Raw genomic sequence first — 24,980 nt, forward strand, 5'->3', positions numbered from 1 at the left:
GCATTGACGACAGTGATCATACCCCGCTTCTAAAACGAGATCACACAAAACCGCAGCTGTCATTCGCCACATTTAATCTATTTTATTTCACCGTTAGATGCAAAGTCCCGGGTTTTTATTATCCTCTGGTGTCCAATTTCAGCTCATTACCCATCGTACTTCGGTGGGTGACATAGCTTGCTTCACTCGGGACAAGTCAGTTGATTTGAACATTCACATGACATGTGAACTGTTTGGATTTTTTTGTGTCTAAGGGCCGATTTCTTCACTATCACTTAACGCTTAGACCAGGTTTAATTGTACTGGTAATCCTGGTTTAAAAGTTAAGCTAGGGTGAAGTAATGGACCCTAACTAGTGCTAATTTGGGTACTAGTGCAGATACGTCGTCTAACTAGACACTCAGTTGGTGCTAGTTACTGACGAGATGAATTCGAAACACAAAAAATGAAACTTAAGTCAACGATTTTTATTATTTATTTAATAACCACGATGTTATACAAGTTCATCCCTATCCATTCCCATTCACAGCATCGCCATCGATTCCTTTAAACGCGTCTGTATGGTGAGAGCCGTGACCGACTATATCAAAGCAAAGCGCGAAAATTGATTTCGCCATCATCTGTTACAGCATACCTTACCTACCTACCTAAGCAGCTAGCTTATCAACATAACACAACTGCGTTATTTCTGGTTTCGATCAACATTCGACCTTGGGCAACTTTCTCGTTCGTAGCTCGCATCTTCTTTACTCGCTGACCAGCCTGTACAATCACTACGAGTTGCGGCGACGGCTTATATGCGGTGACCATTTGACATTTCACTCAGATGCCTCATCTCAATCAACAGGTTTACTTGAGATTTACTCTTCTCCTTCATTGTGGAATGTGGTATTTCTTGAATGTGTGATTCCCTGTCGTCGTCCAATTGCAGAAAAAAACAACTAGATTTCAATCATTTATTCATAGAATTATGGTCTATCGAGGGATTATTCATTCTTGAACTCTTTCGACCGTTCCAGCTACCCCAGCCGGCATCTGAGCCTCCGCGGCACTTTCCCGCATCGCCAACCACTCTACCGGGTGCATCTTTTTCCGATGCGAGTGCATATTGGCATTGGAATTAAATGTTTTCGGACAAAAGCTACACGTATAAAGCATATCGCCAGTATGCCGGGAAGCCACATGTTCCCGCAGGTTAATATCCTTATTGAAACACTTCCCACACCAGGTGCACTTTTTCGTACGGGCTCCGTGAGCATTCTTCACGTGCGCCCGGTGAGCCCGCCGGTTCGGGGCAATCCGGCCGCACAGTTCGCATTCGACTTCACCGACCACGTGCAACCGGACGTGAGCGCGCCAGTACTCGCGGTTTTTGAACCTGCGGGTGAGAAAGGGAAAAAATGATTATTGGTTTGTGACGATTGGGTAATGTTAGGGACAGTTACCATCGTAGACAGTGTTGGCACTGCATCTTCAACAGATCCGGATCTTCGTGTTGGATCTTGTGTCGTTTGAACTCCGACTGTAGGTGGAATGCCTTGGCACAGATGTCACACACGAACTGGGGCTCCCGGTGCTTCTTGCGGACGTGCATGTACAGGATGTGGTGGCTTTTGAACCTGTGGAAGAACAGATCAGATGTCTTATTTGGTGAGTTTAAAGACAAAAAAAATTAGGATACAAAATGGTTTTTAAAGTATTGTTCGCGAAGACTAATACATTTTTGTCATACATCATTTTTTAATAACCCCAAAGTCCTATGTAATTTTTCTCATCAAGCGATTACATTCGCGCACCCCTCGGCATGTTTTGTTTTTATCTTCTCTCTGTATTTGACAGTTCGTACCTTTCGCGATACATTTTTTTATGAGTTTCAGTTTTTGAATACCAGAAACAACTAAATCAGTACAGTAATACTAAACAGAAAACATGTCCGGTCCCGGAGACGGATGTTTAACCTGCTTCAAGCGAGCGGACACGGATTTTTTAGACGTACAAAGCGAGAAAAACAAATCTGTTACAGTGACCCTGAGCAAACACTTTTGGTTTACGGTAAATATGCACAAAAGCTAATCAAGTTTAGATCATGAACCTAGCCACTCCTTCGACCATTCGTAGGAAGAGAACTTCCCGGGGGCGATAATATGCACACCTTGCTGGGAAAAGGTGGAAAACTTTAACCGCTTTTACACGTCTGTCGAGGAACTGTACGACCGCCACATTGTGCAACCGATGCCAGTGACCGTCAAAATCGAACCGGAAATGGAGATTGAATACCTGGCAGAAGACCTACAGCAAGAGGACACGTTACCCACACACAAGTCCGACATGAAAAATGAGGCGGGTAATCCGCGGTTGAACAATGTTGGCGATGTCGCATCGGATGTAGATCTAACCGATTGCGAATCGGACGATTGGAACCAATCGGGTTCCGATGAATCTTCCGAAATGGAGGAAACTGCTCCGCCAAAACGAGCCAAGCGTCCGGTTAAACGGAAAAACGTAAACACATCGAAGACGGAAGCAAAACCGAAAAAAGTTTACGCCAAACACAAGCCTAAAACTGCCGAGGACCGTCTCAAAGAGGATGAACTGATTCGGCAGCACGTCGCTTGTACCTGTGACGAATGTGGTTTAACGAGTGAGACGTTTACCAGCTTTCTAAAGCACTCACTTGAGGTGCACGGCAAAAAGTCAGCATTTGTGCTGTGCTGTGGCAGGAAGTACTACAAGAAGATTCTCCTCTTCCAGCATGCTCAGACCGTGTTTTTCCCGGAGACTTTTAGGTGTGAGGAGTGCCGGAAGAATTTCACCAACGATGAAGGTATGGTCGATGTTGTATTAGAACTAGTAGAAAAGTCTTATGATATTGCTTTAAAATGTAGGCATTAAGCGTCATATAAAGGAGTTCCATGCTACAGAAGAAGAACGCAAGTTCAAGTGTGACCGCTGTCCGAAAAGTTTCGTTGTGGAGCACAAGTACAAGAAACACATGAACGATCACTACGACTGGGAGAATAAGAACTGCAAATGCGAACATTGTGGAAAATAGTGCGTGTTTATGCATTCTGTTAAAATACGGGATCTAATAGGAATCTATTTGCAGCTACAAATCACGGCATATTTTGACCAACCACATCAAATTAAAGCACACCGAACCGACTGATTTCATCTGTGATATTTGCGCTAAAGGTTTCCATCTGCGGTCCCAATTTCTGCTGCACAAGATCGAACACCAGAATCCGACCGAGCTGAAAATGCAGTGCGAAATTTGTCTACGATGGTAATACCACTCCGATTCCGGCCCTGACCGAACAAGTTTAACCATTCCCCGATCTTCACAGGCTAAAGAACCGCCCAAACTGGCGTCGGCACATGCAGCAGCACGAGCAAGCCGAGGTAACGTGTGACATTTGTGGGCACGTATCACCCCACCAGCGGGCTCTGATGGGTCACAAACGGCGACAGCACCGGGGCCGTGAGTATCCCTGTACGCTGTGCCCGAAAACATTCCGGAAGCCGATTACGCTGCGGGAACATGTCGCCGCCGTTCACACCGGTGACGTCCTGTACAGCTGTACGTTCTGTGACAAGACGTTCAACTCACACGCCAACATGCACTCGCACAAGAAGAAAATGCATCCGGCCGAATGGTGGCAGGAGCGGAATGAGAAGTACTTTACGAAATAGAAAGACGTTTGCCAATGGTACCTTGCGAAAAAAGGTTATTTTGAATCCTAGCTAGTTCAAGGTAAATAGAGTCCAAACGAGATACGATTGCGAAAATTTGGAAACAACCTTTCATTCTGCATTACAACGGATCGATTTTTCCAACGTGCGTGGTTACAACAAACCCCCACATTAACCCTCCCCCGCATACTCACATTTTTCCGCAATCCTCGCACTTGATCTTCTCATTGTCACAATCCTCGTGGTCTTTCATATGCTGCCGATACTTCAGCTCCCGCACAAAAACCTTCGGACACCGGTCGCACTTGTACTTCAGATTCTCCTCAGTCGGATGCATCTCGAACATGTGCTTACTCTTGGCGTACCCATTCCGAAAGCAGCGGAAACATAACTCGCATCGAAATGCTACCGGATTTTTAAGTGATTGAACGTGCTGCAGGAGGCGGGGTCTTGCATGATACCGATTCCCGCAGCAGGTTATCACCGGTTTGTGCGTGTGTGTTTCCCGAGTGTGACTGAAGAGTTCGCCAAACGAATCTAAGCTTAATCCGCAAGGAATGCACTCAAATTTTAGATGTTCCCGCATCAACGCATCCTCCTGTAGCCGTTTCTGACGGCGCCGTTCAACCTCTTGCTCTTTCTTGATCTGTTCATCTGTCTTATCGATTCCGAGCTTCCATTTCAGCAGACGGGTCGTGTTGTTGTACGCTCGAATGGGAATATCTTCACCGTGCTGGACGCGAAGATGTCGCTTTAAGTTTACCCCGTTGTTACAAACGTGATCACATTGTTTGCATTTGTACGCCTCAGGATTAAACACAAATTGCACGTGTTCGTACAGTCTAATCCGTGTGTGATATTTAATGCCACAGCAAGTAATGGAAGTCAGTTTTTTACCGTGAACTTTTTCCGTGTGAGTAAACAGCTGTTTGAATGTAAGATCGGATGCCGAACATTGCTCGCAATCAAGCGTCGCGTGCTTCCTAATAAACTCATCAGGATCTTCATCATTCGCGTTAGGTTCCTCGTCATCCACCTCCATCGTATCCTCAACCGTTTCATCCTCTAATTCATCCTTTAGATCTTCGCTTGCATCCTCACCATATTCTTCGACCGTAGCATTTTCAATTTCCGGCAGAAATATATCACTTCCGTCCACTGATTCAGCTTCCAACTCTTCTTCTTTGATATCCGTTTCATCAGTTATGACTTCCACCAGCAGTAGTTCAGGTTTCAAGTCGGTCCCTTCCGATGCCGCAGGTAACGGTTCGGTTGCGTACAACTTCTCAACGGAGGAGTAAAATGTATTGAACGAGTCGATATTTGTCCAGCAGGTTGGACAAACGAGTGCTCCTACTAGATCCGTAACCTGCGTAAAATACCAAAAAATAAACGTTAGTGGGGTACTACTGTAGTGAGGGGAGTGACCACACCTACCGTAAACCAAAGATGCTTTCTCAGAATCTCGTTCACACCGGTATCGTCAGCCCGCTGACCGCTACCTTTCGTCGTCGCAAAACAGGTCAGACACTGGTCCTCCAACCTTCGCGGCATGGTTTTATTTCACTCGGAAAAAACGGACTATTGATTACTTTGCCATTGGAGTAATTAAAACTTCTTTATAATGCAAGACTGCAAGCAGAATGCTGACAACTGTCAATTATGACGACCTTGGTTTGGAACGGTAATCTAAACAATTCGTCGGAGTGCCCCCCGGTAGTTGTTGCTCAAGTTAAATTTGCTAGTAACCCTATTCTACCCTCTTGAAGAAATGTCGTAATCGGGGGGCTAGTACATTTGCAGGATGGATACACTAATGAATTAGAATAAGAATTTGTGATGCATTTTTAAAAATCAACTAAATTAAATGCATTTACTTTTCATCAAAATAGAAATTTTAAAAGCATTTTTTGACGAAATTTGCATATCCAACAAAGCATCGAACGAAGTACATCAGCGTAAGACGTTTGTTGAACAGGCGCAATCAATAACGTTGGTATTACGAGGATTCACCGACGAAACTAAACTTAGGACCTGTTTCTTCACTATCGCTTTAACTGTGCATTAAACCTGATTTAAAACTTAGTTCCGGGTGAAGAAATCGGCCCTTAGTGATCAACTAATTGGTTAACCTGGAAGCGCTCGATATCGTCGGTCAAACGGCATACAGTAGGAATATGCGGGTGAGGGCAGGCATATCGGGGTTGGTAAATCGATTGCCTTGTATGCAGTTTGCCTGGATTCAATCCCCAACACCGCACATAGGGTTTGAGATTTTTCTAAGCCGAAAAAGGAGGCAAATGACCGTAAGGTTCAAACCGCTACAATCGATATAAAAAAGACGTGTGTCTTGTCTGCAGCGGTTACCGGTAAACGAATCATCGCTTTCTGAGTTCCTCCGTATTCCTTGACCGGATCGTCATGTACACCTCGCCCAGGTTACACAGCTGCTTCAGTGCTCCTCTCAGCTCGTCTTCCGTCACTGATTTCATCAATGTCCTTGCACAAAATCACTTCTGCCTTTTCACCCATTGATTTGGTAATAGTCTCCCGCAAGGCCGAGCTGCTAGTCGTGGAATTCTTCAGCTCGTGGGGCATTTCATCTTTTTGACTTGACTCATACCACGTTTTTCAGTCCTTCAGCTCCGGATCCTCCCTGACCTTCTTGAGCAGCGCTGCATACGTCGTCGCGTCATTGGCTTTGACGAGCATGGCTTCTCCCTTTGGCGCCATCTGACAAGCCGAGGGTTTTCCTTTCCTCTTGTGCTCCCCTTTTCGCTCCTTTTCTTGCTGTTTCCCGTGTTTCTCCTTCCGACCTACAACGGTACTCCAGTTTTCTCCCTGTCGGGTGGAATCCTTTCCTTCGGTAATAATAACGTCCTCGAGTGTCTGTCTCTTTGGCTCGCCCGGTCTTTCATTTCCTGGGCTTTGGAGTTATGGGAACTGGCGTGTTCTCCAATCCAATTTGCTTCTCCTTACCCGATTTCGGAGGGGCTAGGAGGATAGTAGCCCTAGCCGACGCCAATGGTCGCCCAGCTACATCCACCCTCCGCGTTGCCGTGTCATACTCCTTCACGGCAGTCAGTAGCGCCTTTCCATCTCCTTAATACCCTTATGGACATTGTTTCTCGCGCCCATAACTTGTGAAGCTCCTCCACCAAGCACTTCGCTGCCCCTACCTTTGGCGTCTGTGGGATGTAACTCATCCTGCTCTACTGTGGCTGTTGTTTCCGCTGCTGCTGTTGCTGCTTTCCCGCCTCCTGTTCTTGCCGAATGACTTCAGCTACTATTGGTTGTGGTGACCTCATTAAACTACCTCTGGTGAACGGATTCGCCGCGTCTGCTCTGTACGTGTTGGTTGCTTTGTTTTGCTCCATTTTATTGGGTCCCAAATCCGGGCCGTTATCTCCACTCGTTGCACATAGTCGCCTCTTGTGATTCCATGTTTATCTATACTACTAAAATCTTAGCAGCATGGAGGTCATGCTAGAGTTGACACTATCCTTCATGGGTAGTAGCGTTCAGAGCCGGTTCGGCGGGAAATCGAAAATGATCCGACCAAACCTAGTACCACTAACTAAATGATGACGAGTTTCCAGGTTTTTGTTGGGACGGTGGTAGCCATGCTCAGAGAGTAGAACAGCACGCCTGTCAGCCCAAACTTTGTTCGATATTTTGTTGAATGTAGGGCTGATTTTTTTTTGTAGGATTTTGACGCCTTACACGCAACGCAAAATACATTTCACGCAACGCTAAATGCATTACGAATTTCTATTTTGATGGAAATAAATGCATTTAATTTCGTTGATTTTAAAAATGCATCACAAATGATCTGCCCCTAGGTTCATACTGCCGCGCGTTCTACGATGGTCTTTGTCTTGTCAGAGTTTATAATCTGTCCGATTCTCGCAACCTCCCTTTTAAAAAGCACGAATTGTTCTTCTACTGCTCTGCAATCAACGCTAATGATGCCAATGTCGTCCGCGAAGCCAACCCGTCTAAATGTATACCATGTGCCAACCATTTTATCAAACAGCATCCATTTCCAATATAGTTCCGTTGTTTAGGAGCGATACCCGCGGCGAACAGGAGTACGATTTACAATTTGTGCCGTTTTTCCGTCTCCGTTTTTTTTCTCGAGCGCTATAAGGTTGTGGTAGTGAAGATCAGTGAAATGGTATAAAAAAGCGTCAAGCGTCAACTGTCTGAGTACGTCATCCAAAGGAAAGGGATCCTTTTAATGCAGAAGACAGTGATTTTTTTTTTTTTTCGGAGGATTTCGATTGCGGTCGGGATGTCTGTCAGATTCCTACTCGACTACATTTGACATTGAACAAAATCTACAGGGACTTTCTGTAGGTACAATGACTGATCGGGCTGTAAGATTGGCCGAGGATGTTGGACCTGGAAGAGCAAATGGATTTTCAGACGCGTTTTTGTACTGTCAGGATTTTTCGGGTCCAATCGGGCTACTGACCCAACAGCATCTCAATGGCGACATCTCCTCACGTTTCATCCTCATTTCACCTGCGCTTACCCAAGATAGACCTACACAAATTTAACGGGGATTTTTCACGATGGCTTGCATTTCGTGACACGTACACGTCGATGATCTACAGCAACACAGATATTCCGACTTTCCGAGTCCGTAGACGTACAAGCCGACAACTGCACATCGTTTTGAAAACTTTTCCTAAAGTGCGACAATAAGTGGTTCTAACTCTTCCGAGTTCTTTACGATTTCTCACCGTTCCCAAAAAATTAACGTTTTAGCTGAAAATTTTCATCGCCATGTGCTGGCTTTGGCAAAATTATTCGAGCCCTTCCATTATTGGAACGCCCCATTCATCAACCTCCTTTGCTACATGCTAGATCCAACTACGCTACGAGCTGATCGAATTCCACTAATCCAGGTACTGTTTCCAGCAAGCTCTCATCCCGTTCCTGCCATGAAAAACACCACGCCTCCTTTCTGTACGTGTCAGTAACTCCGGATATGCAAAGCACTCCTTTCATCGCGGCAAGCCAGCCGATTTTCTCAACATCCGCCATCGCTAACCTATTCAGTTCGATGAAGGCGAGTAAACCTATTGGTTCAAATTTAGCATGGTACAGTTTTGCGGAAACTGTTTCCCTCCTCGTTGTAAATCGCACGCTCACTCGTAGATTCCGGATCTAGGTGCAACTTCATCACATCGTATCAAGATGGATATCGCAGTAGCTGGTATCGGTGAATCCACCAAGCAGATCAAGTGCCAATTGACTGCTATATAAAAATAAAATCGATTTTGTTACATCGATCTCTTTGATTAAAAAAAATCGATGTTGTCAAACATCGAACCAGGAGAAATAGGATGAAAAAAATCGATTTTTCGAGGTAAAAAGATCGATTGTGGAAAAAATCGCGTCGCTTTCAGTGGGAATTTTAGAGGAAAAATCGGGGTTCGATATTATTGTTGAATCAATAAAATCGAACCCAAAAAGGTCGGATAATAAAAATCGATTTTTCGAGACAAGAAAATCGATTTTGAAAAATCGCACAGCAATCGCGCTCATTCTCAGTGCTATGATCAAGTCGAGTTCGACTCCGTACTCCACCAGGCTTGGTTCCTCCTCAAGAGACCGACGGTCAACGTTCCGATTGACATTTCTGTGTGGAATCTTTCAAAGTTGTCGATGGTGAACTGTGCCGCTGATTTGGCCAAAAATTCTATTCAATGTTCCAACTGTGCGTAATAGAGAGTGCCTTTCAAGAAATTTATTTCCTAATCCGTCGTGTAGCCCCTCGATTCAATCGTGTTTGTAAACATGCTGGAGGTAAATAGGATACAAAATTTTCATTGAATCCCAATTTTTAAAACGCGACGTTCTTCATCGATTGATTTTATCAGATCCTGATATGTTCAAAGTAAATTGGTTTGAGGTGATCGGTAGAAAGTGAGTATAATTTGCAGGGTTCGAGCTAAGGAAAAAATATGGAAGGGTCAACGACCCAAGAGGCAAAACCGGCGGAGTTATCCGCAAACTGTTTCACCTGCTTCCGCCGTCCGCAAGATGCTTTATCCATAACGAAGGACCACAACGTTAGCGACTTGCTGATGAAACATTTCTGGTTCCAATTACAAGATTTCAACGACGATCAAATTATATGCCATTCATGCTGGGATCAACTAAAGTGTTTTCACAGCTTCTACTGTCTGGTGCAGCACAACTACGAGTTACTTAAGAATCCGGCAACGGTCCGAATCAAGCAAGAACCAAGTGAGTTGGAAGTTTCATCGCATCTGGTGGAGGTTGAGCTGAAATCTTTTCCACCCAGCGAAGCAGAAGAGTTCAAACCAGAATGTATATCCGATGATGAACAGGCCACGGATTGCTCCATCAAGTCCGAACCGCTGGCAGATTCTTCATCGGAAAAATCGCCAACGATATCAGCAGCCGCTAAACCGAAGCGGAAGTATACTAGAAGGAAAAATGTCGAAGAACGAAAGCAACCGAAACCAATCAACTATCAGATTAAAACCGCCGAACAACTGGCGGAGGAAGACGAGATCATTAGGACCCATGTGCGATATATTTGCGAAACATGTGGCACTGATTGCCCATCATTCAACAATTTCCTTAAACACGTTATGGATCATCACGGAGCAAAAGGTTAGCTTTTTTTTTAATATTTTACCGTTCACCGAACTCATTTCAAATTTGTCAGGTTTTATTGTTTGCTGTGGCCGTCGTTACTACAAGAAGGTTCGCCTGCTAGAGCATGTCCAGCAGCTAGAGAATCCGGAGTTATTCAAATGCGATATATGTTTCAAAAGTTTCATTAACAGTCTAGGGATTCGAAGACACAAACAGGAAATGCACCTGCCGGATGAGTTGCGTATCTATGGCTGCGAGCGATGTCCTAAGCGATTCGCCAAGCAGAGCCAGCTAGCGGCTCATTTGAAAGGGCACGAAAATCTGGATAATGCTACGGCCAAGTGTGAAGTTTGTGGGAAAACGTAAGTTTGACTTGGTGGGTGAAATATATCGTTTCGTAACGATTACCTTTTCCAGCTTTCCATCGGAAGCTCTACTTAAGACTCACGTCAAAATCCGACACACGCGTCCCACTGACTTCATATGCGATGTGTGCGCTAAAGGGTTCTATTCTAAGGCGGAATTTTTGCGCCACAAGAAGCAGCATGACCTAAGCCCGGCCGAGCTTCGCGTGCAGTGTGACGTCTGTCAGCAGTGGTTGAAGAACCGGGTCAGCTGGCGGAAGCACTACATTCGCCACTCGCAGGGTCCGACGACGTGCGATTTGTGTGGTCATGTTTCACCGAACAAGTCCGCCTTGGCCGGACACAAACGGCACCGACATCGAGAGAGCATCCATACCTGCCAGGAGTGCGGTAAGGAATTTCGGCGGGCGATCAATCTGCGAGAGCACATGGCTTCGCACACCGGAGAGGCACTGTATTCGTGTAGTTTTTGCGAGCGAACGTTCAACTCCAATGCGAATATGTTCTCCCATCGGAAGAAGATGCATCCTCAGGAGTGGCTGGAGATGAAAAGTGCTCAGCGGGTGGCTCATCAAGGGGTATCGGCGGTAGGAGGGTCGAAAGCAGAATAACTTCCTCGGTTGCGATGTTAATAAAGTTAGATTTTAGAAACATTTGCTCCGGAAGGTTTTGCTCTTTTCGAATGTGTCCCCAACATTGGCCACAGAAGTTTTTTTTACTACGTCGGGCGTGTTTACTTCGTACCCAACTAGATTCTACTCAACACAAAATTTATTTTTGACAGATTGTTTCAACTTTTAAGTAACTAGTTTTGATTCAGTGTGTACACGCTGCATTTGTGTGACATCTGTCAAATGAATGAATAATCCTGTGATAAATAATACAGTATCATCAATATTAATATTTATTAGTTTTGTCCTGGTCTCGGGACTTAATAACCCTTTCTCATTGCATCAAATTTTCCGCAATCAGATCAAATCGGAAACGAAAAGAATAAGTAAGAAGCAGTACCGGTGACTAGTGATTTTTTCCTTGGTTCCTCAGTAGCAAATGAATCTCGCTGAATTCAGTGTTATTAAATAAATCACAGCTACTCCACACAAAATCGACAACAATTTAGCAAATTCGGGTAATATTTACAACCAATAGTTGGATTCTTAAACTATACTAAACGCTTTTCTGCTGTTCCACCTGTTCAACAGATGGCGGAATCCGCTTGCCTGACCTGTAACAAAACAACCGATCCGGGCTCATCGGAACCGATAGGCACTAACGAAAACATCCAACGGGCTTTGTCGAAGCACTTCTGGTTCACTGTAAATATTAGTTTCCGTACAAGAAAACATTGGAAATGCTCAGAAAAATATCTCACTCGCTCATTTCAGGAAGATGAAAGTCACCATAGGGTCCTGTGCCAACTGTGCTGGGAAAAGATTTACGACTTCCATAGATTCTACTGCGAAGTCGAGCAGATGCACTGCCAGCCGGAAAGCCAAATTGCCATTCAGTTTCTATCGGTTAAACAAGAACCCTTTCAGCCAGAGGAGGCAGCCGAACCATTGTCAGAAAACTCACCCGAACCGTCAGTGAAGAAAGAAGCCGTTGATAAAGATGACGAAGACGAGGATTATGATGATGATAATGACGTCCTGTCTGCTTACGATGACAACGAAGAAAGCGCCAATTTCAATGAAGCATCGGAAAAGGGTGAAAGCTCGGAAGATACAAACAAAACTCCCAAGGGAAGAAAAAAGCGCATCCGGCCGAGGAAGCGTCCTCCCCAGCCCGTCAGCGAACAGTTCATCGCTGATCATATCAATTTGGAGTGCGACACGTGCTCGTCAAAATTCGCAACGTTTACGGACCTGCAAAAGCATTCAACGGCACAGCACGAGAAACTTGCGTACGTGTTCTGCTGCGATTTCAAGTTCTGCCGAAAGCCTCGACTCATCGATCATATGTTGTATCATCTGAACCCGAACCAGTTCCAGTGTGATAAATGCTCTAGACATTTCCTGAACAGAGAATCGTTGAAACGTCACACAGCCTCGGTGCATGTTTCGGAACCGGAAACGGTCTTCAAATGCAGTTACTGTACGAAAATATTTAAACGGGCGAAGGTTCTGCAGGTCCACGAAAAATACCACCGGAAGTTGAGCGAGAAAAAATGGCACTGTGCTGAATGTGATAAGTATTTCGCCTATGAATCGCTGCTGCAAAATCACAACCAAAGGAAGCATCTGACGGGGACGGATCAGGAGTTCATGTACGTGTGTCACGTCTGTGCGAAGGGATTCCAGACGATGGCATCGTACACGTTGCACGTAGAATCGCACAATGAGAATTTTAAGCGGGTCAAGCAACCGTCGGAGGTGGAACGGGTTCAGTGTACGGAGTGTGGAATCTGGTAAGTCCTTGTCGCGTGCGTGTAGGTATGCTATTGATCTGAACGATTGTCGAATACGGCAGGCTCTACCGGAAGGGACTGCGGAATCACATGATGCGCCACACGGGAAGCTGCACGTGCGAACATTGCGGACAGGAGTGTAAGAGCTTGAAGTCTTTGCAGTATCATCGTGCTCAGCACCAGAAGGCGGACATAGTTTGCTCCGTTTGTGGGAAGGTGTTCAAGCAGCAGATCAGTTTGAAGGTTGGTGTTTTGAGAGATTCCAAATGTCTAGAAAAGATTGATTTATTGTTTTTTCAGGAACATATGACGTCCCACACGGGAGAAGTGCTGTATCGGTGTGATTTCTGCGAGAAGACTTTCAATTCAAAAGCAAACAGAGCTGCCCATAGAAAAAAGATGCATCCAAAGGAGTGGCTCGAGGAAAAGTTACGGAAAAATCCTAATTTGGAGGCGGAACAGGGACCACTGCTGCGACAGTTACTTCCAAACTTTTCGAATGCATAATAAAGTGTTGTGTGAATAAAACGATGATGCTCTTTAGGTCGTTTGAATGCATTTAAAACTCCCTTCAGAAATGATTTCATCTACGTCTGCGACAAGACGCGTCTTGATATGTGTGAGTGTGTTTGCTTAAGTGACATTCCGGGGTTGTTTATAAACAAATTGGCAGTGAAGAAGTGAGGTGAAGAACTGTTTATTCCTCAAATGAATGCACCAATTTGTCTTACTTGCACTAAAACCCTCGAACAGGATTCGCCGGTGATCGTTTGCGACCACGAAGATGTAAAGACCGCTTTGTTCAAACATTTTTGGTTTCGTGTAGGTATAAACCCTTTGACCAGGGTATCACGCTTTTGCTGATTATTTTTCATCTGCAGGAAGAAATCATCGAATCAACCGTCCTGTGTCGTACCTGCTGGTCAAAGATCGACGATTTTCATCGATTCTACTGCGATATTAAACGGGTACATCTGTCACTGAAGATCGTTCCGATACCGTTGGATGTAGAGGAAGAGAAATACGACTCGCAGAGCGAGGATGACAACACAAATGAAACAGGACAAAGATCGAAGTACGCTAGTGACCACTCAGAAACCGTCGTTTTGAAAGAGAATCAAATCCGAACTACTCGACAGAAGCCTAAGAAAACGAACAACCGGGTGGGTCGACCGGTAAAAAGTTGGCAAAAGAGCATCAAAGACGAAGAGTTTATCGGCGGGAACATCAATCTGGAGTGTGACACCTGTTCCGTAAAATACAACACGTTCCAGGAACTGCAGAAACACTCCCTGGCGCAGCACAAAAAGCGAGCGTATGTGTTCTGTTGCGATCGGAAATTTACCCGAAAACCAAGACTGATCGATCACATTCAGTTCCATCTGAATCCGGCCCAGTTCCGGTGTGTCGTTTGCTCAAGACAGTTCCAGCACAGTGAAGCATTGAAAGCTCACACGGACAAGATGCACAACGAAAGCGAACAGAAGACATTGCAGTGCAGTGTTTGTCCGAAAACGTTCTCACAGCGGAAGTTTTTGAATATCCACGAAAAGTATCACCGGAAAATGAATGAAAAACGGTGGCACTGTGACAGCTGTGATCGATACTTTGCGTACGAATCGATGCTGCGGCAGCATATTCGGGTGATACATTTGAAAGAGTGCAAATATGTGTGCTATGTTTGTGCGAAGGAGTTTCAGGTGTTGTCCTCCTACACGGCGCATCTGGCATCACACGATGAAGATGGTGGGCGGGAGAGACCTCCGGAGGAACGGGTGCCGTGCTCGAAGTGTGACAGTTTGTAATGCAACGGGTGAGAAATGTTTCGGGAATGTGACATTCATCACTTTCTTTTGCTTAGGGTTCTGAGGAAAAGTTTACGGAGACACCTGCTACGGCACACGGGAAGTCAAAAGTGCGAAAGTTGCGGTCACGAGTGCAAAAGTGTCATGGCTTTACGGTATCACAAGGCTCAACATCGAAAGGGCGATCTTTCCTGTTCGCTTTGTGGGAAGGCTTTCAAGCGGCAGATTACGCTGAAGGTACACTACGCGAGCCTTCGATAGCTGCTATTTTTAATATCTGATGATTTTCCAGGAACACATGGCATCCCATACAGGAGAGGTGCTGTACAACTGTGATTTTTGCGAGAAGACTTTCAACTCACATGCCAACCGAGCAGCGCACAGGAAGAAAATGCATCCTCGGGAGTGGCTCGAGGATAAGATGAGGAAAAAGCCCAACCTGCAGTCGAAGAACGGTGAATAAATAATGTTCTTTTGAGTTAAACTCGGTATGGTAATAAACGTTTTGAAGACGCCCTTCTTGGCAGTATTGTATTCTGGTTGCAGTTGAAAACTGGAAAATCCAACCAGCGACAATCGGATTTTCTATGGTTCTAAACAATGGCATCGCGTCGGAAGCAGTGCACTACTTCCGACATCATGGATTAGCACTAAATACGAGAAAAAACGAATATCGCTGGTTGGATTTTACAGGTTTCAACTGTAGCGATAATAACGAAGCCGTGAATCTATAATTTTCTCGGATAATTTTTTTAGTTCATTTGAATTCGATCCCTTTGGGAACGGTTTTTAGTTCTGTCAAAAGTTTGTTTACAAACAATACAGTCTATTGAGTTTTGTATATAACTTACCCTGCGGTGAGGTATGATCTATCGTCTGCAGTTCTGAAAAACATTTCAACATTTCTTTCTACAAAACTATTCTCGAGATCAACTGTTTAAGCATTTCCCTAGTAGGAGATATGTTTACCAAACCAGAGATGCCAGGTACTTTTTTCAAATGTCTGCAATAATAATTTTAAAAGTCTGGGAAGTACAAAAAATGTCAGGAAAGCTAGTGTAACCAAAAGCCTTTATATTCAAAAATCTGCAAATATCTGCAACAAAACATAAAAATCTGCAAATATCTGCAACCAAACTAGAAAATCTGCAAATATCTGCGTCATCCAAAAAATCTGCAGCTTAAATTAAAAGTCTGCGAATTTGCAGACTTGTCTGCAAATCTGGCATCTCTGTACCAAACAGGAGAAACTCACTTGAAGATACTCTCAGATGTCCATTCCAACCGAGTGTTTCACGTGCACAAAACTCATCCAGCAAGATGTTCCTGTCGTGGTACGTGATTGCGAAAAAGTACAGGATGCTTTAGCCAAACATTTTTGGTTTGCTGTAAGTAAATAAACATAGGTAAAATAAGCCAATAACAATTAAGTTCACTCACCTCCCAGGAAGATGAAAGCAAAGCGGCAGTTCTGTGTCAACAGTGCTGGGGCAAGATCGACGAGTTCCATAAGTTCTACTGCGAAGTCGAACGAGTACATACACGTCAGCTACAGCCGATTCAGTGGTTAAATGTGAAGGAAGAACCCCTTGAACGGGTTGATGCTTTATCGACTAGTAGTACCGAAGATGTGAAAAACGACGATGAAGCTTCTCTGGAATCTGACTCCGAGCAAAATTCTAAAGAAAAGCAAACAGACGACCCTGTCAATGACGGGCCTAGGATCAGAAAACGAAAAATCTCTCAGCGCGGTCGGAAGCGGACATCGACCGGAAACCCGCTAGGCCGACCCTCGCAAAGCTGGCAGAAAGAACTAAAAGATGAGGACTTCATATCGCAAAACATCAACCTAGAATGCGATACGTGTGCGACGAAATGCAGTTCCTTCCAGGACCTACAGCGACACTCTTTAACAAAGCACGACAAACGAGCGTACGTGTTCTGCTGTGGGCTCAAGTTTTGCCGAAGGCCACGGCTCGTAGACCACATCCAGTTTCATCTGAACCCGGAACAGTTTCGCTGTGGTGTTTGCTCGAAGCAGTTCCAAAACACTGAAGCGCTTCAGTGGCACAAAGATAAGGTACACGCCGCGGACGAAGATAAGACCTTCCAGTGCAGTATGTGCCCGAAGACGTACTCGCGGAAACGGTTTTTAACCATCCACGAAAAGTACCACCGAATGTCGGTGCAGAAAAAATGGCACTGCTCAAGCTGTGATAGGTACTTTCTGTACGAATCGATCCTGAAGGAGCACCAGCGCAAGGTGCACCAGAAGGAGTTCAAGTACGTGTGCCATGTGTGCGCGAAAGGTTTCCAGATTTTGGGTGTGTACACAAAGCACGTGGCGTCGCATGATGAGAACGCGGTGGTGGAGAAAGCTCCGAAGGAGCGAGTGCAGTGTCTGGATTGTGGTGCTTGGTAAGATGCTTTAAACTGTAGTTAATTGTTAAACGAACTGAAAATTGCTTCAGGGTCAACAAATCAAGTCTCCGAACCCATAAACTCGGTCACTCAAGTGGGCAGCAATCATGCAAGTATTGTGGCCAGGAATGTAAAAGTGTGCTAACGCTGAAGTACCACGAAGCTCAACATAGAAGAGGTGATTTAAGTTGTTCGGTGTGCGGGAAGACTTTCAAACGTGGAATCACATTAAAGGTAATATTTCGTCTGACTCGAAGATTTACCTCTTTTGAACGGGGTTCTTATCTTTTAGGAACACATGGCATCTCATACGGGCGAAGTGCTGTACAACTGTGATTTCTGCGACCGAACGTTCAACTCTAATGCCAACCGAGCGTCTCACAGAAAGAAAATGCATCCTAGGGAATGGTTGGAGGACAAACTGAAGAAAAATCCTGGTTTACTGTTGGAACATCAGCCCCAGCTACCGCAGTAACGAATGCTGGTAAGGGACACTCAATTAAGTCGAATAAATAGTATTACATCCTAAGGGACTTTCACTTTTCGAACGCAATTCCACCCTCTTACTTCGAATCTAGGAGCTACCTTTATTCACCAGCTTGCCGTTTCCTCACCGCTCACTGTCCAACTCTCCACGTCTCTCCGCTAGCTGAACATTCCGCAGCTGCATCCACTCCTCGGGGTGCATTTTCTTCCGGTGGGAAAACATATTAGCACTGGAATTGAATGTCCGTTCGCAGAAGTTGCACGAGTAAAGCGCATCACCGGTATGCGAAGCCATGTGCTCCCGCAGCGAAATAGGTCGCTTGAAGGTCTTGCCACATTCCTGGCACACCAGGCTCGATTCCCCATGACGCAGCCGTTTGTGGCTTGCCATTGCCTTTTTGTTCGGGGATGTGTGTCCGCACAGATCACACGTGACCGGTGGTTGCCTGTGGCGTCTTTTGTGGTCATTCAGATGAATTCGGCTTCGGAACCACAGCTGACAGATATCGCACTGCACCCGCAGCGCGGCTGGACTCAGTTCGTGTTCCTTTTTGTGCCGAAGGAAGTCCGTTTTTGAATAGAAACCCTTGGCACACACGTCGCAGATGTAGTCGGTAGGGCGGGTGTGGCGTATTTTGATGTGCGTTTTGAGCAGTGCTTCCGATGGAAAGCTGAAATAGCTCACATTAATCAAACGTTACTAAACTATTTTAGTTATAGGTTTTGTGCCCTTCAAGCATAAAGTAGTTTTAAACCTACCTTTTTTCACATTCGGCACACTTCGCCGTTTCGTTATCCAGAGTTTCATGCCCTTTCAGATGAACCGACAAGTGGCTCTGTTTGGCGAACCGTTTAGGACACCGTTCACACCGGTAGATCTTAATTTCGTCCGGCAGATGCATTTGCTGTTTGTGCCGTCGGACTCCATGATTGTTGATGAAGCTTTTGAAGCAGACGTCGCACTTGAACAGATCCGGTTTGTCCAGCTGTTGGACATGTTCCAGTAGGTTCACCTTCTTATAGTACCGTCTACCACAGCAAACGATGAAGGCTAAAAAGATGAAATTTCTAATTAGTCAAATAACTTGCCATGTTGCATGGTTCACATCAAACCTTTCGTTCCGTGAGAATCCTTGACGTGTTTCTGGAAACTGGTGAAAGTGGGGCTAATACCAGCGCAAGTTTCACAGGTGTATTGCACATGAGTTCTGATGATCTTATCCTCGTCGGCTAGCTGTTGGGCAGTCTTGACCTTGTAGCTAATTGGCTTACGTTCTTTTTTCACCGCTTGCTTTCTTCCCGTTTTGCGTTTAGAAACTTTCCGTTTTGGCACGTCAAAAGATTTTTCGGAACAACAATCCGATTCAATTTCCACTTTTACAATCGGATCGTCACCGGCTACTTTGAGATTCGACTCCTGAGACGAACTGTTACCGTTAGCTTCAAAGCTGTTCAGTTCGAGTTCCTTGGGCAGCACTTCAATATCAGCAGCTTCGGTCGACTGATTGAGTCGTTTGTGGTTGGACGCCACTTTTAGATAGAATCGATGAAAACTATTTAACTGATTCCAGCAGGTAGCACACAGAATGTGATCTTCCCGAAAATCGTCGTATTGGAACCAGAAATACTTTGTCAACAAATCGGTTATGGCATACTCACTGCTCTGGCAATTCAGCACTGACAGGGCGTCGTTATCTGTTACGAGCAAACAGGTGAAACACTTGGAAAATGTTTCGTTTTCGAATTTTAAATTTTCATGGACTCCAAGCTCCATTTGGTTAGCAAATATTAGCTTGGCCGTATTACTTTACTGTTGTTTCAATTCAATGTTTACAAATTCGTCGACACGCTCATTTAAAATCATTCAAAAGTGAGTTACCAGCCACTCAAATGTACAGAAGGAGAAGTAAGGTAGATGATCCAATTCTGTGACAGGTTTGAGATCAGCTGATATTTTGTTTATGCGTTCTGACGTTTCTCGGGTGGGATCCGGGGGAATATACTATATAGTCGACTTCCGGTGTGACTTTCACTGTGCCGACACGTTACGTTTTCGCCGGGTGCGAGAGAAATTAATTTCTCACGACAGGGATCGATTGTTTCTCGTGCTAGGCTGGACCGGTATGATGTCGTAGCAGATTTGTGGTTGCTTTCTGCTTCTGATCTCGCTTACAATGTGATTCGTTCTAGCATGTTCTTCAGCTTTGAATATTACACATGCGCTTGTGGAGTCGGTGACAACGACCATTGTGTCGTATTTTTTTCCTTTGACACAATACTCGCGGCAGTGGCGTAGCCAGAAATTTGGTTTGGAGGGGGTTTTGATGAAAATCGCAAATTTTTTGAAAAAATCTTGAAATTTAATATGAGTTTGATAAATTATTGAAAACTCAAAAACATAAGTAGTCTAACAGACGTCATTCCAGTCTACAAACAAGAAGGATCAACGTGGAACAGTTTTCAAACCTCTATAGATTATTTTCTTGTATAATATGTCAATGAAGTCAAAAATTGCGATTTTTTAAAGTGGGATAAATGATCTAAAAAATTTTCAACGTTCAAGATCACCTAATATAATAATCCTTGACTATGAAGGTTTGACAACTTCGGGAAGTTATCAACATAAAACAGCACCTGCTTTGATATAGAAATTTTAGTGTTTAATTCTCATAGAGGTAATTATGGTGAATTAATTTTTCAAAAATATTAAGAGACATGGTGCCTTCAGCAAAGTTTTTGATAATGTCATTTCAAACAATTTTGTTGAAAATAAAAACCGATTTGAAATTATCCCGAAAAGTAGTTTAATATTTTAACGAATTCTAAGTCTAAGTTAGTTTCACAGAAGACCTAGTGGTTTGTTAATTCACAAGCACTTTTTTTATTTGCCAAATAGTTGTGTTTAGTTCAATAGTGAATTCAGCGGAATTTGAGAGCTTGGAAAGTCATCTTTTAGCTGAAAATTATAATTCCCTGATACAGGGCACCATTCATATTTTTAGGATGAGAAGTTTTAGATAAGTGTTGACCAAACTAGTATGATATTAATATTCTTTTTCATGATGGTAAGTGATTTCTCCCGCAAAAACAGCCTTTTCAATTATGTATGCCTTCTTTTTCATTTTTTCGATTATTCTCAGGGATGATTGATAACTATTCTTACATGAATCTCCTACTCTGTTAGCATTTTCGTATAAAATTGACTTGTCCTGAACTTCGACCCTTATATTTGAACAAACTCAATGAAACTTTTAACGCACTATTGCAATATTTCGCGGATTTCATTGCAACGCTTGGTTAAAAACGCTGATTATCCGTTTTCAAAATTAACTCAATGTGACAAACAGTGAACAAAAAACTTTGAGTTTTTGGATCAAGATAATTTTTTTTGGATATATTCGAGGACTTCTAAGGTTATTGTTGTACTCAAATCATATTTTGTTTTCAAAAGTAATACATATCCATAATTTAGGATCAATTTAGTAATAATTGATAAGAAATAGCCGTAAAATCTAACTGCCACAATATGCTTTGCGGAGAAAATTTGAATAAATCATTTCACACTAACCACTAATTTGGACTACTTACTACTGTGGTTTGCGTTAAATTAGAAACGGTGTGTCCCAACATTTCGTCTTGAACGGAATTTTAATAGCTGACTTAAGCGATCATAACCTAAATTATACAACGTTTGGTCTTTTCTAAAACACCCGTGTAACAAAACATAAATGTAAGCAAACCCTTGAAACCAAGCAATACCTTCCGATTAATGGTAGTCCCTTCGAACCTATCGGGAAAGATTACAAACCAAAAGCACAAATAGTTTTCTGACTCTGTCAAACATCCTAATTTCCAGAAGTTCAATTAGAATTGTCAACGTAATGAATCCCGTTTAATATTTTCATGCCACTAAACCCAATTATTTTTTTGTAATATAATAAGTGCGAGAAAACATATTTCCAAACCACTAGGCCTCGTGTGAAACTATCTTAGATATAACTTTGTTAAAATCTTAAAAAACTTTTCCGGATGATTTCAGATCAATTTTTAGTGGTCAACAAACTTGTAGACAATTAAATTTTCTATTAAATTCTCACTTTTAGTGTTGTTCGAATGTATAAAGCACCATCTAGAGACAGAAATATGAATTATCTCCAGTAGTAAAACCTATATTGTTACGAAAAAAACTTAAAAAAAAAGTTGCTCTGGACCCCCCCGACGGATTATTTTGATCTTAGTTTCAAATGAAAGGGGAAAGCCTATTCTTTCATATTCCGAAGTTTCAGAGATGCTGATTTTTTTTGCATAAAATTGTTCTAATAAATACACCGTGTCACAACTTGCAGTACGTAGCACACAAAATTTTAGTACGCCATTCATTGCATCCTGCTAAGAGGCTAATCATATAGTTGATAATGCAACAAAAATCCAGTGCTCATAAAACCGATTCTGACCTGCTAGAGACAAAATTACACCAGCTTTCAACTAGTTTCTGAAATGTTATTCTTGTTATTAACCATATTGAATTGTTGTCTAAACTCTACACAATCTAAAAAAATACATTTTCAGCAAATGTTGAAATGTATGCAAGTTTTCGTTAAAACAAGCTTATGTTTTATATGCAATCAACCTATTCAAATTTAGATTCCCGTTCGAAAAATTGTCTCTAATCCATATTTTGAAGCATCTTTCCAAAAATGAGCTCATAATAATTCAGACAGTTATTTTATTTTACATTGAAGTAATTTGACAACTATGGGATTTTGGCTAAGAGATAAGTTACAAGATCCCCTTCCCACAATTTTCCAAAAGTTCTCATGACGCTTTAAACACAGTTCTCAATGTAGTGATCAGAGAATATTTTTCCGAAAATATTTTGTGGAATATTAAATTAAATTCGTCAGTATCAATTGTTTTTCTATCCAATTAATTTTGGTTTGGGGGGGGGGGGGTTTAACCCCCAACCCCCCCCCCCCCTGGCTACGCCACTGACTCACGGATGTGGAGTCAGTACATCAGAAGTGTTATGCAGTTTCGATTTTGAAGGATACTCTGCCTACTTTCGCCGCTGCATCACATATCTATTTAATTTTTTTGGGTTTCTAGGGGTTGGTCACGACGCTTAAGGGAAGGTACCAGGACCGTTGCGCATTCACAGAAGTCAACTCCGGGTTATTTGCTCTGTATGTATAGCCTTTCCGATCGTATTCAACTGTCCGCCTCCGATCCTCCTCTTTAGCGATAGTTCTCGCTCAAATCTTCGTTCCATTGACGTCATAGTCGCAGAGTGCCATTGGGTACCGTCTTCTACTTATTATTCGCCGGTTTTAGTGAACCTTTGGGGTGGCGACACTAGTATTTTCCAGCATAAAGTAGTCACGGACTTGGTCGTTTAATTCATTGTCTAGGTTGTGGTTGATCGCCCAGGGATGCATCTATAGATACTTCAGCCTAGCCAGATTGTTCAAACCGATCAACAACTGTGGCTGAACCAGTTCATCGTCTTCCAATGGGAGACACCGCAGGTGCGAAAGGTTGCGTGCTAGATGGTACATGACGGTTTGAGAGAGGAAGCACTGTACAAACACATTGTTCAAGTGGAACCGTTGATCCCTACTTTGATTCAGACTCAACACGAGTCACGTTCCTAGTTCGATGTAAGATCACCGGTTCTTTCCGGTCGGAATCGTCAAGCATCTGCTCGATCGGTTGCTGTAGAAGCTTGAACAAGGAACCCTCAGCGATCAAAGATTCTAGACCTTTTCCACAGAGCCACGGAATACTAGTCAATTGAACTTCCCAGAAACGTGATTAGCAGAAACAGCAGAACGTTGCGATTGGTAGCCAAGGAGTGGTGTTTTGTTGACATCCTTCAATTCCACATCCAGTCCGCAACCGACATAGCCATTTTCCGTGACTATTCAGGAATGTCCTACATAAACTCTTCTGCTGAACCACTTTCTACCGTTTGTCTACACTGGCTGGTATGACCTAGGGCAACTCGGACACATGATGACCTTCATGTCCACATGCGAAGCACTGTTTGGTCATTTTTTGCCCTACCGCTGATTGATGTCAGCATCCTTCGGTATCAGCTGGTCGGTTTGAACCGTGTTCTCAAATCTCTGGCAGCGGCCACGAGTCCTGACATGAGCTTGCCGAAGGTTCCTAAATTTGGTAACTTGTGCCTTCTCTAAAATTTAGCCCCTACCAATCATCGATTTAGGAATTTTCTCCACTAACTCTGGTGTCAGTATTGTCGCACATGTCGCTGATATTTGAGTTGAACCGCGTTCAAGCCGTGATATTATCACTACGGAATATTAATTTTGATATTAGTGTAGATCAAACCTTCCACTGTAAGTTCTTGTTAAGTTTTATTTCTCCTGTATTCACTAAACCTAAAGAATGCTAACTACAGAAATTTCTCAAAATTTTCTATTTTTTTTTTCTGATAAGACATGTTGGTGAAATATACAACTAGTCCAAAATCTTTTAACACGTGATATTGTTACTACGGAATACTTTTTTGTCATGGAAGATTAAACTCACTGCAATGTGTACAACAAGTTGGCGTCTCTGGCATCGAAAGTCTCGTGGATTCGCTGTCAAATGATCAACGGTGGCATTATGAGATCCTGCAAAATCGAAACAATAGATTAGAACAGTTCATTATTTCAGTAAAAAGTATTGCACTAAAAATATTTAAATATTTTCTCAGTTGATTACATACTTCCGAACGGTTCAAGCGTTTAACCAGGATATAAATAACGTTCGATGAATTTTCGAAAAGACTTTCCAAGGGTTTGATGTTGCCCTGTAGCTCAAAATCATTACTATTAGATTTAATTATTTTCTTTAACGGTAGTCATTCGGTTGTTTGTCCTTGGTAAGAGTCCACCGTCCGATAATATGACGTTGACTAGTGTGCTTAAGTATCTCATTGCCATTCTGACATGATTTCAGTGGAACTTCGATTTTGCTTCTGTTTGTCCTGTTCTGAGTAATGCGGTCCCGATTTTTATTAGAGTTTCTGGGTCTGAAGGGTTCGATTTCTCCGCTATCATTTTCAGTATGGTAATGCTTTTTTCCAGTTTTAATTTTTTCTAGGTGCTTCTTTCTATCGTGGGTGTATTCTGTCGTAGTCTACTCAAGTTTACAGCCCCG

The 24,980-nt window shown here is 43.3% G+C and overlaps 6 protein-coding genes across 8 annotated transcripts; 4 read left to right on the forward strand and 2 right to left on the reverse strand.

The window, feature by feature from the left end:
- Positions 1-491: 491 nt before the first annotated feature.
- LOC131691366 (zinc finger protein 675-like) lies at positions 492-7,352 on the reverse strand. Its single transcript, XM_058977693.1, has 4 exons — positions 5,128-7,352; positions 3,885-5,059; positions 1,446-1,619; positions 492-1,378 (listed from the first exon to the last, which is right to left on the reverse strand). Exons 1-4 carry the CDS (start codon positions 5,242-5,244, stop codon positions 991-993), a joined length of 1,854 nt encoding a protein of 617 aa, XP_058833676.1. The 5' UTR covers positions 5,245-7,352; the 3' UTR covers positions 492-990.
- LOC131691399 (transcription factor grauzone-like) lies at positions 1,672-3,783 on the forward strand. The gene is made up of 5 exons (XM_058977763.1): positions 1,672-2,052; positions 2,119-2,824; positions 2,886-3,051; positions 3,107-3,283; positions 3,345-3,783. The coding sequence occupies exons 1-5, from the start codon at positions 1,930-1,932 to the stop codon at positions 3,688-3,690; spliced, it is 1,518 nt and encodes a 505-aa protein (XP_058833746.1). The 5' UTR covers positions 1,672-1,929; the 3' UTR covers positions 3,691-3,783.
- A 1,885-nt stretch (positions 7,353-9,237) lies between the features above and the next one.
- Positions 9,238-11,316, forward strand: LOC131691391 (transcription factor grauzone-like). Of its 2 annotated transcripts, XM_058977751.1 has the most exons (4): positions 9,238-9,507; positions 9,582-10,344; positions 10,400-10,691; positions 10,747-11,316. In XM_058977751.1, exons 2-4 carry the CDS (start codon positions 9,666-9,668, stop codon positions 11,303-11,305), a joined length of 1,530 nt encoding a protein of 509 aa, XP_058833734.1. In that variant the 5' UTR covers positions 9,238-9,507; positions 9,582-9,665; the 3' UTR covers positions 11,306-11,316. The 2 variants fall into 2 exon arrangements, with proteins under 2 accessions (XP_058833734.1, XP_058833723.1); XM_058977740.1 differs by having other exon boundaries at positions 9,238-10,344.
- A 36-nt stretch (positions 11,317-11,352) lies between these two features.
- LOC131676218 (zinc finger protein 271-like) lies at positions 11,353-15,369 on the forward strand. The gene is made up of 9 exons (XM_058955340.1): positions 11,353-11,823; positions 11,897-12,010; positions 12,080-13,101; positions 13,164-13,344; positions 13,402-13,602; positions 13,786-13,923; positions 13,983-14,902; positions 14,963-15,143; positions 15,199-15,369. The coding sequence occupies exons 2-9, from the start codon at positions 11,897-11,899 to the stop codon at positions 15,367-15,369; spliced, it is 2,928 nt and encodes a 975-aa protein (XP_058811323.1). The 5' UTR covers positions 11,353-11,823.
- Positions 15,370-15,616: 247 nt separating this feature from the next.
- Positions 15,617-17,847, forward strand: LOC131691414 (transcription factor grauzone-like). 2 transcript variants are annotated; one of them, XM_058977793.1, is made up of 5 exons: positions 15,617-15,872; positions 16,141-16,294; positions 16,354-17,324; positions 17,378-17,561; positions 17,620-17,847. In XM_058977793.1, exons 2-5 carry the CDS (start codon positions 16,178-16,180, stop codon positions 17,800-17,802), a joined length of 1,455 nt encoding a protein of 484 aa, XP_058833776.1. In that variant the 5' UTR covers positions 15,617-15,872; positions 16,141-16,177; the 3' UTR covers positions 17,803-17,847. The 2 variants fall into 2 exon arrangements, with proteins under 2 accessions (XP_058833776.1, XP_058833769.1); XM_058977786.1 differs by lacking the exon at positions 15,617-15,872 and having other exon boundaries at positions 15,883-16,294.
- Positions 17,848-17,894: 47 nt separating this feature from the next.
- LOC131691407 (transcription factor grauzone-like) lies at positions 17,895-19,648 on the reverse strand. The gene is made up of 3 exons (XM_058977776.1): positions 18,927-19,648; positions 18,573-18,864; positions 17,895-18,484 (listed from the first exon to the last, which is right to left on the reverse strand). The coding sequence occupies exons 1-3, from the start codon at positions 19,585-19,587 to the stop codon at positions 17,938-17,940; spliced, it is 1,500 nt and encodes a 499-aa protein (XP_058833759.1). The 5' UTR covers positions 19,588-19,648; the 3' UTR covers positions 17,895-17,937.
- Between the last annotated feature and the right edge of the window lie 5,332 nt (positions 19,649-24,980).

This window comes from Topomyia yanbarensis, chromosome 1 (assembly GCF_030247195.1).
Source record: "Topomyia yanbarensis strain Yona2022 chromosome 1, ASM3024719v1, whole genome shotgun sequence".
Lineage (NCBI taxonomy): Eukaryota > Metazoa > Arthropoda > Insecta > Diptera > Culicidae > Topomyia > Topomyia yanbarensis.

Coding starts and splice junctions, on each gene's coding strand:
- LOC131691399 (XM_058977763.1), top strand. CDS start 1,930: ATGTCCGGTCCCGGAGACGGATGTTTAACCTGCTTCAAGCGAGCGGAC. Junction 2,825..2,885: donor GAATTTCACCAACGATGAAG/GTATGGTCGATG, acceptor TTTAAAATGTAG/GCATTAAGCGTCATATAAAG. Junction 3,284..3,344: donor TGCGAAATTTGTCTACGATG/GTAATACCACTC, acceptor CGATCTTCACAG/GCTAAAGAACCGCCCAAACT.
- LOC131691366 (XM_058977693.1), bottom strand. CDS start 5,244: ATGCCGCGAAGGTTGGAGGACCAGTGTCTGACCTGTTTTGCGACGACG. Junction 1,620..3,884: donor TGCGAGGATTGCGGAAAAAT/GTGAGTATGCGG, acceptor GTTCTTCCACAG/GTTCAAAAGCCACCACATCC. Junction 1,379..1,445: donor TGCCAACACTGTCTACGATG/GTAACTGTCCCT, acceptor TCTCACCCGCAG/GTTCAAAAACCGCGAGTACT.
- LOC131691391 (XM_058977740.1), top strand. CDS start 9,666: ATGGAAGGGTCAACGACCCAAGAGGCAAAACCGGCGGAGTTATCCGCA. Junction 10,345..10,399: donor GGATCATCACGGAGCAAAAG/GTTAGCTTTTTT, acceptor CAAATTTGTCAG/GTTTTATTGTTTGCTGTGGC. Junction 10,692..10,746: donor TGTGAAGTTTGTGGGAAAAC/GTAAGTTTGACT, acceptor TACCTTTTCCAG/CTTTCCATCGGAAGCTCTAC.
- LOC131676218 (XM_058955340.1), top strand. CDS start 11,897: ATGGCGGAATCCGCTTGCCTGACCTGTAACAAAACAACCGATCCGGGC. Junction 13,102..13,163: donor TGTACGGAGTGTGGAATCTG/GTAAGTCCTTGT, acceptor CGAATACGGCAG/GCTCTACCGGAAGGGACTGC. Junction 13,924..13,982: donor TCAAACATTTTTGGTTTCGT/GTAGGTATAAAC, acceptor TTTCATCTGCAG/GAAGAAATCATCGAATCAAC.
- LOC131691414 (XM_058977793.1), top strand. CDS start 16,178: ATGTCCATTCCAACCGAGTGTTTCACGTGCACAAAACTCATCCAGCAA. Junction 16,295..16,353: donor CCAAACATTTTTGGTTTGCT/GTAAGTAAATAA, acceptor CTCACCTCCCAG/GAAGATGAAAGCAAAGCGGC. Junction 17,562..17,619: donor AACGTGGAATCACATTAAAG/GTAATATTTCGT, acceptor CTTATCTTTTAG/GAACACATGGCATCTCATAC.
- LOC131691407 (XM_058977776.1), bottom strand. CDS start 19,587: ATGGAGCTTGGAGTCCATGAAAATTTAAAATTCGAAAACGAAACATTT. Junction 18,865..18,926: donor GGATTCTCACGGAACGAAAG/GTTTGATGTGAA, acceptor TCATCTTTTTAG/CCTTCATCGTTTGCTGTGGT. Junction 18,485..18,572: donor TGTGCCGAATGTGAAAAAAG/GTAGGTTTAAAA, acceptor GAGCTATTTCAG/CTTTCCATCGGAAGCACTGC.